The sequence below is a fragment of the Mustela lutreola genome, chromosome 6, assembly GCF_030435805.1.
Source record: "Mustela lutreola isolate mMusLut2 chromosome 6, mMusLut2.pri, whole genome shotgun sequence".
Lineage (NCBI taxonomy): Eukaryota > Metazoa > Chordata > Mammalia > Carnivora > Mustelidae > Mustela > Mustela lutreola.
This window is the reverse complement of record NC_081295.1, coordinates 106,444,682-106,463,620: the sequence shown is the minus strand read 5'-3', so window position 1 is coordinate 106,463,620 and position 18,939 is coordinate 106,444,682. Positions and strand designations below refer to the sequence as shown.

At 40.3% G+C, this 18,939-nt stretch overlaps 1 protein-coding gene across 5 annotated transcripts in view; it reads left to right on the top strand.

Annotated features, from left to right (window-relative positions):
• The window catches only part of LGSN (lengsin, lens protein with glutamine synthetase domain), a 39,770-nt gene extending 35,976 nt beyond the window's left edge, over positions 1-3,794 (top strand). For all 5 annotated transcript variants that reach the window (XM_059178347.1, XM_059178348.1, XM_059178345.1 and 2 more), the window contains one exon: positions 1,717-3,794. In XM_059178347.1, the coding sequence (XP_059034330.1) occupies positions 1,717-2,916 (1,200 nt within the window). In that variant the 3' untranslated portion in view covers positions 2,917-3,794. The remainder of the gene's footprint in view (positions 1-1,716) is intronic.
• Positions 3,795-18,939: the final 15,145 nt, after the last annotated feature.

Genomic DNA, 18,939 nt, shown 5'->3' with positions numbered 1-18,939 from the left:
ATTTCATACTAAAGTACTCTGAAATTCCACAATGCCTCTCTGTGTGTGTGTGTGTATGTATGTGTATGTGTGTGTGTGTTTGTGTGTATACAGGTCATTGAGGGAAGTGAAAAAATTAAGCAGGCACTGAATAGTGCTTGACTTTCTCAACTTTATTACTGGCAAAAGCAGATTTGGATCAGTCAAGTCAAACGACATTTGAAAGTATATGTACAGATGTGAGAAAGTGCGGGGGCTCACGGTCAAAGGCAGAAGAGGGACCAATAGTGTGGTCCCTGTTAGCACCTATCTTTGGTAGCCATTTCTTTGGGACTGGAGGTAATAGAAGAAACAATTTGGCTTATAGAATGTTAGCATGTGCTATCAACCTCATGATACGCACTGACATAATGGAAACCAAACCTTACAGTTAGCTTCTCCCCTACCATTAATGTAACCTTCAACGCATGAAGCTTTGTTATATCACTATGACAAAATTTCTAGAAACTGTTTTAACGTGTCTGCTCAACTTTATAACCTCATCATGTCCCTGTTGTCTGGAACATAGCAAAAGTTAAATGAATGACCAAATACACTGACCCCAAGAGGTCTATGGCTAGAAAGTGCCTAAGCAACCATTGAGCCTAACACGTTTGTTACACAGACATGGAGGCCGACTCACTCGGTCCAGTGATTTGCCTAACTTCACCCAAGTGATGAATGAAAGAGTTAGGCTTAGAAGTCAGACTTGTTGACACTCAGTTCGTGGCTGACTTGAAGGCGGTAACACGTTTTGGAACTATAGCTTTGGAGATCTAGGTCCACGCTCACAGGCCAAGTTTCAGGGACTGTTAAGTTCCTGGAAGGACTGAAGATTCTCAATTAACTATAGGGATTACAACAAAATAAGCCATAAATAAAACCTTAGCTGAGATATTAGCAACTATGCCATAAAATAAAAAGTGCTTTAAAAAGGACTAGGTTATGATCATTTCAAACAATTTCACAAGGCTTTACCTTTGTCATTTGCTATAAAGACATTTCCTTTATTATTGTACCTTTTATTTAATGACTGCTATTTTCAGATCTCAAACATATCAAGCCTTCTAGGCTAAAAATATTAAGAGTTGTTTATAAAAGTAACTCGGGATTTATTTTAAAATATTTTAAATTTGGGGGCCCCTGGGTGGCTCAGTTGGTTAAGCAGGCAACTCTTGGTTTCAGCTCAGGTCATGATGTCAGAGTCCTGGGATCAAGTCTGAGTGGGGGGCTCCCCATCAGCAGGGAGTCTGCTTGAGGAAGCTCTCTCTCCCATTCCCTCTGCCCTGGCCCTCACCATCTCTCTGTTTCTCTCAAATAAATAAATACATTTTTTTAAAAGATTATATTTGTTTATTTAACAGACAGAGATCACAAGTAGGCAGAGAGGCAGGCAGAGAGGAAGGGAAGCAGGCTCCCTGCTGAGCAGAGAGCCTGATGCGGGGCTTGATCCCAGGACCATGAGATCATACCTGAGCCGAAGGTGGAGGCTTAACCCACTGAGCCACCCAGGCTCCCCTAAATAAATACATCTGAAAAAAATAAAATATTTAGAATGTATTTGATATTAAGCTAATGTTAACCAATGGATGTTAAAGACATTTTTTTTTCCTCATGAGCAATGTGTCTCCCCACCCCCACCCTTTCCTTTGCTTTCAAGGGTCAAAACCTGATTGCTCTGATCTTTAATTTCCTCAGGAAAAAGTGATCCACGGCGTCTGCATGCCCCGAGGTTATCTGGAACTGATACCGAATCCTAAGGATGATGAAGTGGATCACATAAGAGCAACGTGTTTTAATAGTGACATCGTCCTGATGCCAGAGCTCTCAACCTTCCGGGTTCTGCCATGGGCTGAGAGAACTGCCAGAGTGATATGTGACACGTTCACTGTGACTGGTGAGCCTCTTTTGACTTCCCCACGGTACATCGCCAAAAGGCAGCTGAGCCAGCTGCAGGACGCTGGCTTTTCCCTGCTCTCCGCCTTCATCTATGATTTTTGCATTTTTGCTGTGCCCGAAATTATCAATTCAAAGACCATCTCTTTCCCTGCTTCAACACTGCTAAATAATCATGACCAGCCTTTCATCCAGGAGCTCGTTGATGGTTTGTATCACACTGGAGCCAATGTTGAGAGTTTTTCCTCCTCTACCAGGCCCGGTCAGATGGAAATCTGTTTTTTGCCTGAATTTGGCATCAGTGCAGCTGATAATGCATTCACCCTCAGAACAGGTGTCAAAGAAGTGGCGAGGAAATATAATTACATCGCCAGCTTTTTCATCGAGACCGGATTCTGCAATTCAGGAATTTTGTCTCACAGTCTCTGGGATGTCGGGGGGAAGAAAAATATGTTTTGCAGCAATTCTGGAGTCGAGGAGCTCACGATCACTGGGAAAAAATGGTTGGCAGGGCTCTTGAAGCACTCTGCTGCTCTCAGCTGCCTGATGGCTCCTGCTGTTAGCTGCCGGAAGCGATATTCCAAGGAGAGTAAAGACCTCAAGGAGAGTGTGCCTACAACATGGGGATACAATGACAACAGCTGTGCTTTTAATATCAAGTGTCACGGTGAGAAAGGCAGCCGAATAGAAAATAAACTGGGCTCCGCGACTGCAAATCCATACCTGGTGCTGGCGGCGACGGTTGCTGCGGGCTTGGATGGACTTCAAAGCAGTGATGGTGTCCTGGCCGGTCCCAATGACAGCACGGACTTCTGTCAGGCCAAATCTGCAGAGATCCCTTTGAAACTGGAAGATGCTCTTGTAGCACTGGAGGAAGATCAGTGTCTGAGACAGGCCCTGGGGGAAACTTTCATTCGCTACTTTGTTGCCATGAAAAAATATGAGCTGGAAAATGAAGAAACAGATGCTGAGAGAAATAAATTCTTAGAATATTTTATTTAGACTAGAACCCTTAACTATTCTTTTGGAGATGTGTTTTTTAAGTAGCTGATCTCCCAGGGAGAAAAGAGTGGATTTTTATAATCAACGACAAAAGGACTACATAGGCTTTCGCTCTTTTTTTGTACCCATGGAATATTTGACGGATGAAGTGGGACTGCCGAGAGGATTCTGATAGTAGAAGCAAACAATAAAGTTGTGGTGCAGCTGTAATATGCAGATTTCCCAGGTCTTGTTGGTCAGTCATCGTTTCCGCTATGTATGTTGACCTAGAGAGAAATATTCAGTTATTTCAGGCAACAGATACATTCATACAATCAAAAAGTCTTAAGAATTACAAAGCAAAATGTAAACGACTGAAAGAAAAAAAGAATTTCAATTATACACATACATTGTGACAGCCAGGGAGACAAAAATGCTTACTTATACAGTATCAGTAATCTAGATAAATAGAGGGCAGCCACTCTGTTACCTGCCCTTTCCCCATCCTTCTGCCATTACCCCTCCCATTGGCTCACCTGCCAGGAATGTGGCTAGGGGAACACTGTTGGGAATGGAGCTCATGCAAGATGGAATAACAAGGAGGAAGCTCTGCTTTATGGAGCAAAATTTGCCAGAATCATTGTGATCTTTCTAAATACGTAAGGTTCCAAAAATATGTCACGATGACAAGTGAGCGGAAGGTTTCCCAGTACGTCAACTTCTTTGTGCCCTTCTTTACTAGCTCCTGAAAGTCCTGGGAAGTTCAAGGCTACAATGTGTTCAAGAAACAAATCCATAAGAAATAAAATTTGATGGAGAACAATGAGGTCAAATATTTGAAAGTCATGAAATTTTTTCTTTAAACAATAGCCCATATAAAGCCCCAGATATAAAACACAGGTGGATACGTGGGCTCTTCATGCTTTGTTCTGTTCTTCAGAGCTATGATTTCAAAGGCACCTGTAGTGCTTTGTGAAGTGTGAGAACAACAGTCTACATAACCAGGGCTATGTTTGCAGTTTAAATATATATATTTAAATGACTGGTTCTGCTGCCCACAGAGGTCGCTATGTCCCCAAGAATATTAAATGTTCCAGACCTTCATTTGAATGAGATAATATTGTAATTATCACTAAAGTTTAGCCTCTTTGGGGAAGAAATCCAAAATCCACTGACTAGCAAATGAAAACCCTATTCTCCTGCTTAGGATCAAACAGGAGATTTTATGTTCAATTAAAACTGACAGTGGTCTCAATTTAGATAGCAAACACAAAAGCAGAGGATTAGACTTGGCTCAGATCCTCCTATTTGAATTTGTAGTACCCAGTAGCTTAAATAGGGAAAGTAATCTGTCCTTCACTAATTGCTCCCCTCTTTGCTCCTCTGAGCAGAAGTGTGTCTGGATACATAAGAATAATGTTCTTGGTGGATTAAAGGTAGAGGAAAAGGTAGAGCAGGGTGGGTGGAGAAGGAAAGGAATTTGCCCTGAGTGGTCTGAGTATGAAATTCCATTCATTCTGTCATGGGAAGGATAGTTGGGAGGAACCAAGCCCATGACAGCTTGCTAGTTATTTGCCAATATCCATTCTCCCTCTGTTCTCAGGAATACCATCTAAATGTGTCAGTTGGGAACACACACTATGGAAAATAAAATCACATTTCTGAGTTCCCACTGTGGCTGAGCGTGGCTGTGTTATTAGAGTCTGGCCAAAGAGCTGTAAGTAGAAGTGTTGTATGGAAGCTCTGGGAAACTTCTTTGAAGGACAGATACTCTGTTTCCTGCCCTTTCTCTATCCTTCTGCATTTGCCCTTCCAGTTGGCTAACCTGCAGGTGTTGTGGCTAGAGAAATGCCCTTGGGAATGGAGCCCATCTACAGTGGAGTAACAAGGAAAAAGCTCTGCCTTGTGAAGCAGAACTCGATTTGCCTACATTCAGATTTTTACCTGGGAGAGAAATAAACTATCTGCTTTAAGGCACAGTGATTTTGTGTCTTTGTTACTGTAACAAAACTTACCTTCCTTCCTGCTTCTGTGACTGTGTGTATATGCATGTGTGTGTCTGCGTGTGCACGTGTGTCTGGGTGTGTGTGTATGTATGTGTGGGGGGAAACATTTGAGGCATTTGGAGATGAAGGAATAAAGATAGAATAAACAGGGAAAGACCATTTCCTCAATCTTTGCACATTTATTTTTTTCTTTTTGAGAGAGACAGAGAGCAAACATGCCCTCGTGTGCAGAAGGAGAAGGGGGGACAGTCTTCAGCAGGCTCTTGCTGGGCATGGAGCCTGACGATGCGGGGCTTGATCTCAGGATCTGGAGATCATGACCTGAGCCGAAATCAAGAGGCAGTCACTTAACTGATTGAGCCACCCAGGTGCCCCTCAGTCTTTCTGCCTTTTTTTTTTTTTTTTTAAGATTTTTATTTATTTATTTGACAGAGAGAGATCACAAGTAGGCAGAGAGGCAGGCAGAGAGAGAGAGAGAGGGAAGCAGGCTCCCCGCTGAGCAGAGAGCCCGATGTGGGACTCGATCCCAGGACCCTGAGATCATGACCTGAGCTGAAGGCAGCGGCTTAACCCACTGAGCCACCCAGGCGCCCAGTCTTTCTGCTTTTTGAGAGAGAATCTGAATTAGAGGGATCCATACACATTAAAAAAAACAAAAAACAAAAAACAAAAAACAAAACTGTACTGTTTCCCAGCCTAACAGAGCTGTATAGGCAACTTGGTCATGCATGGGCCTTCATGAAACATGGCTAGTGCTTTGGTTTGTTTTTTCCACAACAAATAGAAGATGTTATAAAAATTCTGCTAATCAAGTTGTTTGTAACCCCCTCCCCCTTACATCCTATTGGCATAACTTAAAACAACACAATACTCAGGATGGCGGTGTGTGGGATTTATGTAACTAGGAATAACACCTTCAGTGTTAATTGTGCCGTAGTGAGTTGACAGAAAATATTCAGTCATGTGTTATCAATCAATAAGTTGGTATGGCCATCTTTGCAGAGATTTCCCTTGCGTGCTGATGCATATTGTTTTGTAAGGTAAACCCAAAGTAAACATGGACCAAAGTTAGGGGGCTAAAGAAATATTGTGTAGATGTAAAACATTCCATCACCTGTCTTTTCTATTTCATTTATCTGTTCACAAGCTTTCTATTTCAGAGGAGAGTTTTTAAAAAATTTTTTATTTATTCATTTGAGAGAGAATGAGAGAACGCCAGCGGTGGAGGGGAGGGTGTGCAAGCAGAGGTAAGGTGGGGAGAGAGGGACCAGGAAGAAGGGCTTGATCCCAAGACCCTGATCATGTCTTGAGCCAAAGGCAGACACTTAGTCAACGGAGCCACCCAGGCACCCCTCGAAGGGGGACTTTCTACTGATGCTTCTACCTTTTTAGCCTCAGCAAGAGAGCCAGATACTCACTCAACAGCATTTATTGGGTACATTTTGTGTGCTAAGCCTTCATACCAGGCTAGACTCAGTAAAAGATGAGCAGACAATGAAAGCGTTTTGGATCTGTTTATCTTCAGCAGAATAAAATCTTTTTTTTTTTTTTTTTCTTGGTAGACCTAATGCTGAAAAAAACTATTTATTTGGAAGGCTGCTTTATGGCTTGAAAAGGACGCTTTATGAATCTCTTTACAGAAATTACTTTCTTATTTTCATTTGCTATAATTGTTCTAATCAAAGCTTAGGGGAAAATGTGATTACTGAATTTAAAGTTGGTTATTAAATGAGTATACATAAGAAATGTAAATGAAAAACTATAATGTTTTAAGACTAGAAACTAAAACATTAGTATCATAGTGAGAAGTTTCTATTTTCAAGGACACTTTATGATCTTAAATTTCATTTTACAGTGTCTGAATAATAACGAAGCTTGAAATGATGATTTGAAGGCAATGAAAGATCTGAAAACTTTAATATGAATAAAAATTGAAAGTGTACCGTTAAGGTCTGAACTTATCAGCAATGAACAACAGTTTATTGACTCACCTCCAGTCTCCTGTTTCACAAAATAGACTTCCCAATATGTTTGCAATATAGGTATTATTGGACAGTACCTTTAATCTTGGATTTCCTATTCAAAGTGTCTCCAAACATTACATACGTACAAAATGGCCTATATATTCTGTTAAAGTGTTTCTCAGATTGCCTGGAGTTGGCAGGATGGATTTCCCAAGTAGGATGTGAGTTCCAAGAATGAAGAGCACAGATCTGATTATTATTTGTGTTTGTATTTCTTATTCCTTGCAAATGTTCTGGAATTCAATATATGTTTAATCAACCAATCAATCAATCAATCAATGTATATGGGATAAGCAGAATACAGTTCTATGTTTGTACAGTATAATACGGTCACACATATTCTCGTGCCCAGAGAGAGTAGCAAGTAGAAATGGGGATAGCTGAGAGTCAATGATGTGTGTGTGTGTGTGTGTGTGTGTGTTTAAAGATTTTATTTATTTAACAGAGAGACGGAGAGAGAGACAGCAAGAGAGGGAATACAGGCAGGGGGAATGGGAGAGGGAGAAGCAGGCTTCCTGCAGAGCAGGGAGCCTGATATGGGCCTCCATCCCAGGACCCTGGGATCAGGACCTGAGCCAAAGGCAGACGCTTAACGACTGAGCCACCTAGTGCCCCCTGATTTGTGATTTGTTATTAGCTCTGAAATTTCTGCCATTAGATGAACTTCCTCAGCTTCTCCATTTCTAGGAACTCTTGAGTAAACAATTAGATCATAAAAACAGAGAGCAGAGTGGAGTAGTAATCATGCTTTTTGGCCACACTGAATCCTTCAGTAACTGCGTTTTATTTTGAGAATTCCTCACCTTTTGTCTCCTGTCACCCAAGGTAGAAGTTAGAACTTCAGTTTTCCAGGTTTTCTTGCAGTCGTGGTGCAGACTCTGCCAATCAGATGCAATCATTCAACCCTCATGGACTCTACTTCGGGTAAATCCGAGGAGGGAGCAGTGGCCAGAATTCCTGTGGTAGCATCCTGGGGTGGCGTTGGTGGGACAGTTTTGGGTGACAGTGCCTTAGGGTCTCGTGCAACGGTCAGCGTAGCTTCTAAACCTGACTTTCTGACCCTCTCAGATTTTGTGACTTATCTAATATCTCTTAATAAATTCATTTTTCTGCTTAAAATAGCTAGAATTTGCAAAAAGACCCAGAGACAGTACATAAGGGGAAAACTTGGATAAGGGGAAAAGGGATAAAAGGCAGAGAGTACGTCTTAATCTGAAGAGTAGAACAAGTTGATGTTTATATTAGGTTTCGATTAAACAAAGTTTTATTAGGCTTCGTGTACCAAGCATCATCCGGGTGCTCTTGTACTTGCTGCCTCATTTGACGGTCTCTACAATTTCAGGAGCATGGTATGCTCATTGTTGTAGGTGTAAGAGAGGTAAGAATCAGGAGTTAAGTGTTGGCAGAACTGAGAATCCAATCCAGCCTTCCATCCTTGGAGCATCACGGTCTCTGTGTTCTACCCAAATGTCATTCCCTACACAGTTCCAGCTGAGAACAACCCTGAAAATGAAGCTGCCCATCATATTTTAATGTTAAGGCTTTGGGGCACCAAAGTGCAGGTAGACCCTTAAATAAACGTGCCTTCCCTTTTCGTTAATATGGGTTCAATTTAACGTCATTGCACCAAGTTTTAGTCAATATGTTCGACAACAAATAAATCCCAGCAAACCAGATGTGGAATTGTTCAGGTAACAGATAGCAGATACCTCTACCCAGGCCAGAAGATCTCATCACAAAGGAGTATCAGGTCATAACAGCATCTATTTCAGAACTATTCTTAAAGAAGAATAGTAATCAAAGCCTTAAATAGTTTTATAATTTTTTGAACGTAAATAACAGGTTTCGCACAGTCCTTAGAATTTGAACTGAAATTATTTTGTTCCATCTTCAGAAATATCCTTTGACAGACAAGTGTTCAGCATTCACCGAGAGCACAGAAGATTTGATACTTCTCTCTGGCTGCTTAAGGAATAAAGGATAAGAAAGCACATTGATTTTTAAAACAGTCAGCTCACCTGAAGGGAAAAGGTGTAAATTAAGGTGAAAAGAGAATCCACTGAGGATCTGGCACATGATGAGAAGGTTTCTTTTTTTCCTTTAAGACTTTTCTTTCTTTTATAATTTGATCCAGTTGATTAACTGAACATTTATCTGGAAAGGAAAGAAATGAATGGCTTTAATTAATAGCTGTACAAAGAACTTCCAATATGCAATTCATTGAAAATGAATGAGTGTCTGTGGATTGGACATATACAAGGGATTTGCTGAATAAATTGTTACATGTGGAGAACTTCGCAAAATTAAGCTAGAGGGCGGCAGCGTACCGTCAAACATTCAGAACCAGTGGCTTGGAATTCATCACGAAACCTAATATTAAACATGAAAGTAACCAGACCTTAAATGAATGGAAATTGAAAAAAAAAATGTATTAGACATACTAACAGTAGAAATGCATTTCCAATCACATGACTTGCATTTGAATATATTCAGGTTAACAGATATTAAGTACAGGCTCAATATTGGGGCCGGGGGGAGAGAAGAAAAGAGCACTGGAAGGATATAATATTCCTGACACTGAAGGGTAGATTCAAGAGCCATTAGAAATATGAAACCATGGAAACATTAGCTTCATTATGTGATGCCTGAAATTAATCCAGGTTTTTAAAATTCTGGATGACTCTGCAATGGATTTGGAATAAATAGTTCTGAAAAGGACTAAAGAAGAAATGTTTAATATTTAATAAGCTATGAAAGGAATGATAAAAAAAAAACCTAGCTATAATTTGTTACTTATTTGGAGGTTCATTTCCATGAATCAGACTATAAAAGCCTCTAAAACATCTATAAATTAAATAAATTCCCCAAAGTGAGAGTTTTCTTTCTGAGATTACTAGAAAACACATGCCAACTCACCTTGTATGATTACACTTAAGTGTCAGAAGTGAAAAAAAGGTGGCTCGATTTTAGATTGTTATTGACTTAGATCCTAAACAGTTTTTCTATTTAACTCATTAAAAAATTGTTTTGGAGAGATCTTTGTCCATGAATTACTGAAGAGAAAGGTGCAAAACTGAACAATACATGTTTCATTCTCACAAAGAATTTTCAACTTCACTGAAGGAGTAAGACGTATTTTTCAATGTCTATGAATTGAGGACAGTGTTGCAGAAGAGAACAAAACAGCATAGGGGAGAACCCCATTGATCTAGTAATACTAAAGTCTGTCTGTATCTTGTTTGTATGTCCCTGACTCCAATCTTTCTCTCACCAGGATAGACTGGGTTATCAGGATCCATGTCTCCAGGACATGAAGAAGTGTGGCTGGGAAGGAGAGAAGAAACAGCACCTGCTTTGGGCTCTTCCCCTTCCTTCATTCCCTGACAGGGAACTGGCTTTTCACCCCTGCTTTGTCACCTAATGTAAGAGACATCTCTTAGATATTCTAAAGGCCCTGCTCTTCTGGCCTTCTCAGACTCCAATGCTACCAATTACCCTTCTTTACTGTATCTCCTGTGTGGCCCATTCTTGATGTTTCTTTCCCACCAGAATTTAAACATGTTGACACATTTCTAACGGGTGTAATACATGCACACACATCCCAGGAGTGGGAAGAAACTCAATCAATCCCAAGTACCATTCCTACTTTCCAATTTTATTTTATTTTATTTATTTATTTTTTTTTTTTAAAGATTTTATTTATTTATTTGACAGAGAGAAATCACAAGTAGATGGAGAGGCAGGCAGAGAGAGAGAGAGAGGGAAGCAGGCTCCCCGCTGAGCAGGGAGCCCGATGTGGGACTCGATCTCAGGACTCTGAGATCATGACCTGAGCCGAAGGCAGCGGCTTAACCCACTGAGCCACCCAGGCGCCCTACTTTCCAATTTTAAATCAACTTTTTGATTAGGTTACATACCCTTGCTCTTTTAAAAAAAAATGTTTAAAAATTATTTTAGATTTTATTAATTTGTGAGAGAGAGCATGCGGGTGGGGTGACGGGCAGAGGGAGAAGCAGATTCCCTGCTGAGCAGGGAGCCCCATGAGGGGCTGGATCTTGAGACTCCAGGGTCATGACCCAAGGTGAAGGCTGAGGACTGAGCCACCCAGGTGCCCCGCCCTTGCTCTTTCTATCTCCTGTTGTCATTTACTCCTGACAGGTCCGTACCAACAGACTGCTCTCACCCACGTCAACAGTGACCTCCCTCCCTCTTGTTAAACCTGATGGCCATGTCTCCTTTATGTTTCAAGCCTGCAAGGCAGGTAGAATTTGATACAGTTGACCTCTGCCTTTTCGTTGAAATGGTTTTCTCTTGACTTGTAAGAGGCTCCAGGTTTTCTTCTCTCTCCTCACTTCTCAATCTCCTATGAACTTCTGTCTGTCTGATATTTATTGTTGGCTATTATTCAGGATCCTTCTCCTCTCTCTCAAAAGTCCTCTCCTCATTCTAAAATGTGTCCCTGTAACATCTTATCTATTATTAGTTTTACTTTTCATTGATTAACAGTTTTAGTTTGAAGTAATGGCAACCACATTGAACTTGATTAAATAAAAGAGGAGTTTTGGTTTTTTTTCTGGTAGATGTAGAAGTATGCCTCATGGGCCATAAAAACTTGGATGCAGTGAGGTCCCAGAAATGGGTCTAATCAGGGACCAAAACACTGCAGATAAACCAGGACAGCTGTTCTCATCTGTGTTTCTCTTCATGCCAGCATTGTGCTTTCTCTCTTGCCATAGCCTGGCTTTCTGTGTTTCTTTCTCTGTGCAATGGAGAATGGCTCTGGGACCACAGACCAGATTCTTATCTCTTATGTTCAATAAGCCCCTGCCTGAAGCTGAACTTTCCAGTTCTGACTCCAAATTGTCTGGTTCAGTTTGGCCAATGTGCCCACACATGCAGTTAACTGTGGCCTGCAAGGGAGAAGTGACAATGTACAATCATGACTATTTTCTCTATTACAACATGGAGGGGGCACAGAGAAGGGGGAATCCTTGCAGGATGATGGGAAAAACCCAGTGATTGTCCATGGTAAGTTACATCACTTCCGTTGTCATCTACAAGCAGATGGCTGGCAAATTGATTCTTCAAAAGGCATTTCCACTCAAATGCCTCCCCACCAACCCCCCAACTTAAACTCAAAATCCAGTATTTAACTCATGACCTTTGGCCTAAAAATCTCCATATCAGACCTCTATTATTCTTTCAGTCTTCACTGGTCTCCTTCTAGAAGAGCTCCTTGTCACGCCAAGTTACTGGTCATTTGCTGCCATCCATAGTTTAAGCCCAGGAGACCTGGTGAGACATGTGGTCTCTTCTCTTCAAATAGTCAGGGCTCCCCCTCCCCGCTGATCCCTCTCATCTGTCCACATTAGCATTGCTTCACCTTTTTCTGGTCTAAAGGGTCTTCTGAGTCTGTCATGTCCTCCATCCCCGATGGGCCTACACAGTCCACTGGGCAGAGTCAGCTATGGTTTCATCCCATCCCACACACTGGTTCACAGCTGGTCTGTCATTTCTTTCTATGCTTTTGGCATGTGATCCTGGGCAAGTAACCTAATTTCTTTGAGCCACGTTTCTTTGGTTGATAAAATAAGGATATCCTCCTTCACCACAGCAGGAGGCCTGTTACAATAATTCGTCCTCCTGCCCACCTTTTTAACTTAAAAAGCCTAGGCGGCTCAGGTGGTGAAGCATCTGACTCTTGATTTCAACCCACATCATGAATCTCAGGGTTGTGTGGCGGAGCCCTGTGTCTGGTCCCATGTTGGGCTCTGCATTGGGCATGGAGCCTGCTTAAGATTCTCTCTCTCCCTCTGCCCCCCCGCCCCCCGTCATGCTCTCTCTAAAAGAGAAAAAAGCATCCGACTCTTGATCTCCGGATTTCTTTGTATATTCCTTTAAAAATGTTTCTTTTTATTTATTTATTATTTATTATAATACATGTTATAATAAATAATAAATAAATATTTATTTATTATAAATAAACATTTATCCTTTTTAAAAATGTTCCTTTAAAAATTCCTTTAAAGAAAAACACTAAATGAATGATCATATGACTTGGTCTTCTAACAGTTAACTGAAAATTTTGCTAAGACTTAGATGAACAGAAACCTAAAGCTGAGTGGAGAATAAAGAAATGTCTTGACTGAAATCCGCAGAGAGCATCTGAATTGGACCCCACAGGCCGCCTACTTCAAATCTTCTTGGCTTCTCTTTCTAGTACAAAACAACAACCTAAGGCTTCGATTGGCAAGGTCGCTTGCCACAGTTGGAGCTCCTAGAGACAGTGGGATAGAATGATACTCTCACTTCAGGGATACTCATTTTTCATATTCATGTACCCAGTCAAAGAGATCTCATCCTGCATGGTGGCCTTCTACTTTGTTTTGGTCAGGGCACAGTAATTGTTTCTGCGAGTCCTGCAGTTCCCAGAGCTGTTACTCTTCCCTGACGGTATGAGAGAGAAGGAAAAAAAAATAGTGAGGCAGCTTTGAGAATCACGTTGGTTACAGGGACGCCCTAAAACAGCGCTGCCCAGAGCTGCTCAAAGGGATCCTTGCAACAGCAGAAGCGTCATTTCCGAGCTTTCCAGAAATGCGAGCTCTCAGGCCCAGGAATGTGTGTTTTCATAAGCGCTTTAGGCGATCTCTCTGCAAGCTCAGGTTTGAAAAGCACTGACCTGCAAGAACGAGACCTGCCCAGGAGTTCGGGAGATTTCCGTAAGGCCCAAATCTAAGGGGAAAATACACGAAGTCTTTGTGGCTTTTGAGAAGCTACTCCCCTGCTTCTAGTTCCTCGTGCCCCTGAGGCTAACATTTGCTATTCTAAACTGCTACAGAGCCAAACAGCTGTTCTCACACCTAGGATATCTTCTTAATACTCTAAAAAGGCTTTTACACGCTTCAAAAAAGTACGTTATCTGCTGTGCTATTAGGTCCAATGTGATGACTATTAATCACGTTTGCAGCTAAGACAGTGAAAAGCTTCTTGACAGGTGAATGATCTCACTTCAGTTCCTCACTTCCTTCTTTAAGGATGGAGAGAGACTCTATATGAAGAATAGTCTCAGGGCACCTGGGTTGCTCAGTTGTTAAGCCTCTGCTTTCAGCGTGGGTCATGATCCCAGGGTCCTGGGATCGAGCCCTGCATCGGGCTCCCTGCTCAGTGGGAAGCCTGCTTGTCCCTCTCCAACTGCCCTGTGCTTGTGTTCCTTCTCTCCCTATCTCTTTATCATAAATAAATAAAATCTTTAAAAAAATATATATATAGTCTCTGATTGAATGGCTCCCAACTTACTGGGTTTAGGATATTAAGAATATAAGTTTGGCAGGACATTTAACCTTGTTAAGCTATCTGATATTTGCAGCAGGCAAAATTCTTGCATGATCAAGAAGTTACATGGCATTTGTTTGGTACTAGTTGGGGTTATGCAACGCCTCTTAATTCTCTCAATGCCTCTTAGTTCTCTCTGATAATAAGCACATTTTTCTCATAGGACAGAAACAGCTAGGTCAGGATATACACTCACAATAGGAAACGTATTGTATACATTGCATTTGTCCACGTTCCTATAAAAGATTCTGAAATTTCTGAAATGCATTGTCCATATCAGATTCACGCACACACACACACACAGGAATAAAAGAGAGAGAGACGTGTATTTATCTACAATAGATCTAAGCCTCTACGTAAAAACATACACAAATGTGCGATTTGCAAAGTGCAGTCATTATGCCTACTGGGACCGCCTAGTGCAGAATCTTCCATGATGCAGTCTGAAATTAGACTCTTGGCTTGAGTCCCAGCCCTATCTCTCATTATCTCTGTATCCTTGTGAAGATTTTGTAAACTTTCTGTACTCAGTTTCTGCATCTGTAAAAGGAGGCTCAAAATAAAATCTCAAAAGTCAACGTGAGGATTAAATTAGTTAATGCATGGAAAGCCCCTGAAATAGTGCCTGATATTTGTTAAACATGAAGTAAATATTTGCAAACAAATCATAGTATTATTATTTTTTCTTGTGACAGAGAAAACATGGATTTCCTTTTACCCGTCCCTGTGGTTTGAGACCTTCCCAGCTGGCGGCTATGGTTTAAAAAAAGGAGTTTTCTTAGAGACATTTATGGTAGGTTTGTATAAAGGAAGCACATATGGAGGCGCCTGGGTGGCTCAGCGAGTTAAGGCCTCTGCCTTCGGCTCAGGTCATGATCCCAGGGTCTTGGGATCGAGCCCCACATCGGGCTCTCTGCTCTGCAGGAAGCCTGCTTCCTCCCCTCTCTCTCTCTGCTTGCTTCTCTGCCTACTTGTGATTTCTCTCTCTCTGTCAAATAAATAAAATTAAAAAAAAAAAAAAAAAAAGGAAGCACATATGGAGACCAGTTTTAGGCTTTAACCCTGATGTCTTCTGGCCTCTGTGTTTGTTTTCCTCTTTCCCATTGTAAATAATTCCCGGACAGGATTATGGGAGTGCCCTCCTCTTTTCCCTCCTCTTCCCTCCTCTCTTTTCTCTTTTTTCTCCTCTCCTTTCTTTGTTTTCTTAGTGTATGGTTTTTAAAAATTTAATTTATTACTTGTAATACACTTCAGAAGTCATCCTTTTTTTTTTTTTTTTAAAGATTTTATTTATTTACCTGACAGACAGAGATGACAAGTAGGCAGAGAGAGAAAGGAGGAAGCAGGCTCCCCGCTGAGCAGAGAGCCCGATGTGGGGCTTGGTCCCAGGACCCTGGGATCATGACCTGAGCCGAAGGCAGAGGCTTAACCCACTGTGCTACCCAGGTGCCCCATCAGAGGTAGTCTTTGACTGACAGAAAATATAATAGTATATCAGATTCAAGTGGTCCTTCAAACATTATTCTTGGGGTCTGCGTTGGTGATATAGTGGTGAGCATAGCTGCCTTCCAAACATTATTCTTCATGGTTATATTTTATATACATGTAAGAAGAAGACGACTTTTGCAAGTGGAACTTTCTGGAAGAAATCCCACATACTATGGATTTTCATCTGCCTGTGAAGTTGAAAGGAATCTTTCTAGCATATCAAATCGCACTGTGTTTCTTGAACAATACAAAGGAATGAAATGCAAGACTATTCATTCATTTGCTTACTACCAAGTACAATTTTCATGTTAAGTCAAAGAAGAAATATGCAGGGTTAAGAGAAAGACAGATTTGAATAATTTATATAAAGGACAAAAACACACAAAAAACAATGTTTGACACCGAGGTTTCTCTGAAAAGAGCTCATTTTATTAGATTTCAAGGAAATCAAGCTCATTCTAAAGAGTAGCCTTTTAAACAAAAATTGTTCTCAGTGAGGAATATCTATAAATTTAGAAATTAAATATTATGAATTAACAACAGCACTGAGATCAAGAAACATAATATTACACATTTTATGTTTCCTATATAATTTTCAAATCTGAAAACCTTGTAAGACTTTCTTTCCTGAAGACTTAAAAAAAAATCATCTTCAGTCTAGTAATCTATTTTGTGCTACCTCATTTAGTTCTACATGGTTCAAATAGTAATTAACAGTCTTTTCTATATAGGAAAAAAATGGGCAAATTAAGATATTCAAAGTAATCTCAAAGTATTTATAAAATATAGTTAATCTTAAAACGAATGATCACATTGTTATTTCTCCTTTCAAATTTATATTATGAACTTTGGTATTAACACTGTTTTTTGTGAGAACAAAATCTTTCATCTTTCTTCCTAGGAGGAAGATTAGCAACACACATCTTATGCCAGGAACTGTTCTCCTGAGGTTGTTTTTTCATGAATTCCATACAGAACACTGTTTGCTATTGTTCATGGTTGGTTAGAGCCATATCTCAGGCTACGAAGGGCTGCTACTGAGAAATTCACAATGAATTAATGAAATTTCAAGTTTTGTTACCATAGAGTGACACAATAAAATCCTCTGGGATCCATATTAAATCAGAGGGTTTCACTATCAAGTGACTCAGTTGGTTTCATGCTACTGCACAGTGAATAAGAGTCTCTCGATAAACCCACACCATGAGCTTCTATATATCGTACAGTAAATCAATAGCATTTTACAACAGAATTATATGGTAAGCTTCCCTGTGCTTTACTCTAAATCAATGGAGATTCACAATAGGATTCACCTTTTAGCTTCTATGAATTGCATGGTAAATCAAGTATCTTTATTTATTTTAAAACTGGAGAGTTGCTATTACATTAGGCAATATGGCTATAGGCATAACATTTCTGATAAGAATGAAGTCTTATTTCCAAGACTTGCTTCAAGATCATGAGGCAAGTTAGTGAGTTTCTCAAGAATAAAGGTAGGCATTTCTAGGATGTCAGTTATTGGGGCCATTTGGACAAAAGGAGCAAAACTTACTGGAAGGGGCAATACAATTTTCTGAACCACAAACTCATGAAGAAACCAAGGGCTAAGAAATCTTTCTGTTGGTTAAGGGTAAGATGATGATGGGAAAAAAGATTCACAGAGAATGAAGAAGTTGTAAAATGGGAGAGAATGGGATGCTTGTCAAACATTGATTGAAAATCCCATCTACAACTAGTAAAAATTTTATTCTTTCTTGCCAGAGAGAAATAGTTACTTGATTCCATAGTCTCTTTTTTATTTAGGATATTTTAGGGATTGGGAAAAAACCATTTCAGGAGAAAATATTTAACCGATCTGGAAATATTTTCTCAATACTGAAAACTTCATGCCTTTTTGGCACAATGTTATTAATTTTATAGACTAAATTTAAATAGGGTGAGTTCAGATTGGGTTTTAGTGTATGGTAGAGGGGAAGAATTATAAATATCAAATTTGATTTTAAAGAGATTTTCACTTACATGATGATCAAATGAGGTAGACCTTTCAGAAAATCCAAAGTGTGAGTCTTCCAAGCAGATACAGAACAAACATTTTAGGTACCAGTTTAGGTACCAGATACCAGTTATTCCTCACCTTTCTTTTAAGGATGAGGAACCAGGCCCAGAAAATTTTATATGACTTGCCCAAGGCTGTTAGTTACTGGCAAAACAAAAATTATATCAGGATCTGCTAATTTCCAGTCTTTTATTTCCCCCTTTTTTATGCTGTACGATGTCATCTTCCTATTATCTCATATTTAAATAGAATTTTTGTGCTGTCACTGGAACTTGTAAAATATTTTTGCCCTTGAATATGCCCTTTTATTTGCGTTTTGCCATGTTTTAAAGCCCCATTGGTTTTCTGCCTAGAGGAATTTTGAATTAAATTGCCTTTTGGGTTCTAAATTTGTTTTAAAACTCATTTCAAATTGGCTCATAAAACTGTGAGCTTGTCCTGCTTGAGTTTGAGCCCATCCCCTGATTTAAATTGACTTAGACATAAACTGGAGGTAATTTCCAATTTTTCTCTACTTCCCAATCACCAGTCAGACTTCCGCTATCCTGTTCTACGTTCTTATGACAGAAACTGAAGAAAGTTTCCCAACCCCTGAGGTGATTTAGAAAACCTTGGGCTGGATTCACACACATTAAGAAAAAAAAAAAAGGAGTAGTGGTAGATTTTAGTATCAAAAGTATATTCAAACTTGTTCCAGGAAAAAAATGCCAGCAGGTGTCGATGACGCATAGTCCTCAGTCCTTTTTCACCTCATTAGCTTTTGACTGCCTGACCCTGGGTGCTTATGGCTATGTCAGAGTCGGCTGCTGGCTTCCTAGTTTCTCCCAGGAACCTGAATCATTCCTGCTCACTCATCTTAAAGCTTTTATTGACAGTATCCTTTGGGATATTGGAGAAATACTATGTAAACACATTGGCTCTGTTTGGGGCACTGTGACCTCTAAGCTTCAATGACCTTTGAGATTTTAATTCCATCTACTTTGCATCCAGTCCAGCCTGGAGCTCCTAACATTTTTACCTTCCTTCCCCACACTGAAGTCCTGAAATACACAAGGGGGCAAAGTTTTAAGCAAGAGTTTGTAATGGAGATTCCATGAGTAAGCGTGTGAGGGTGTGTTTCAGCATTTGTGCGTGGATG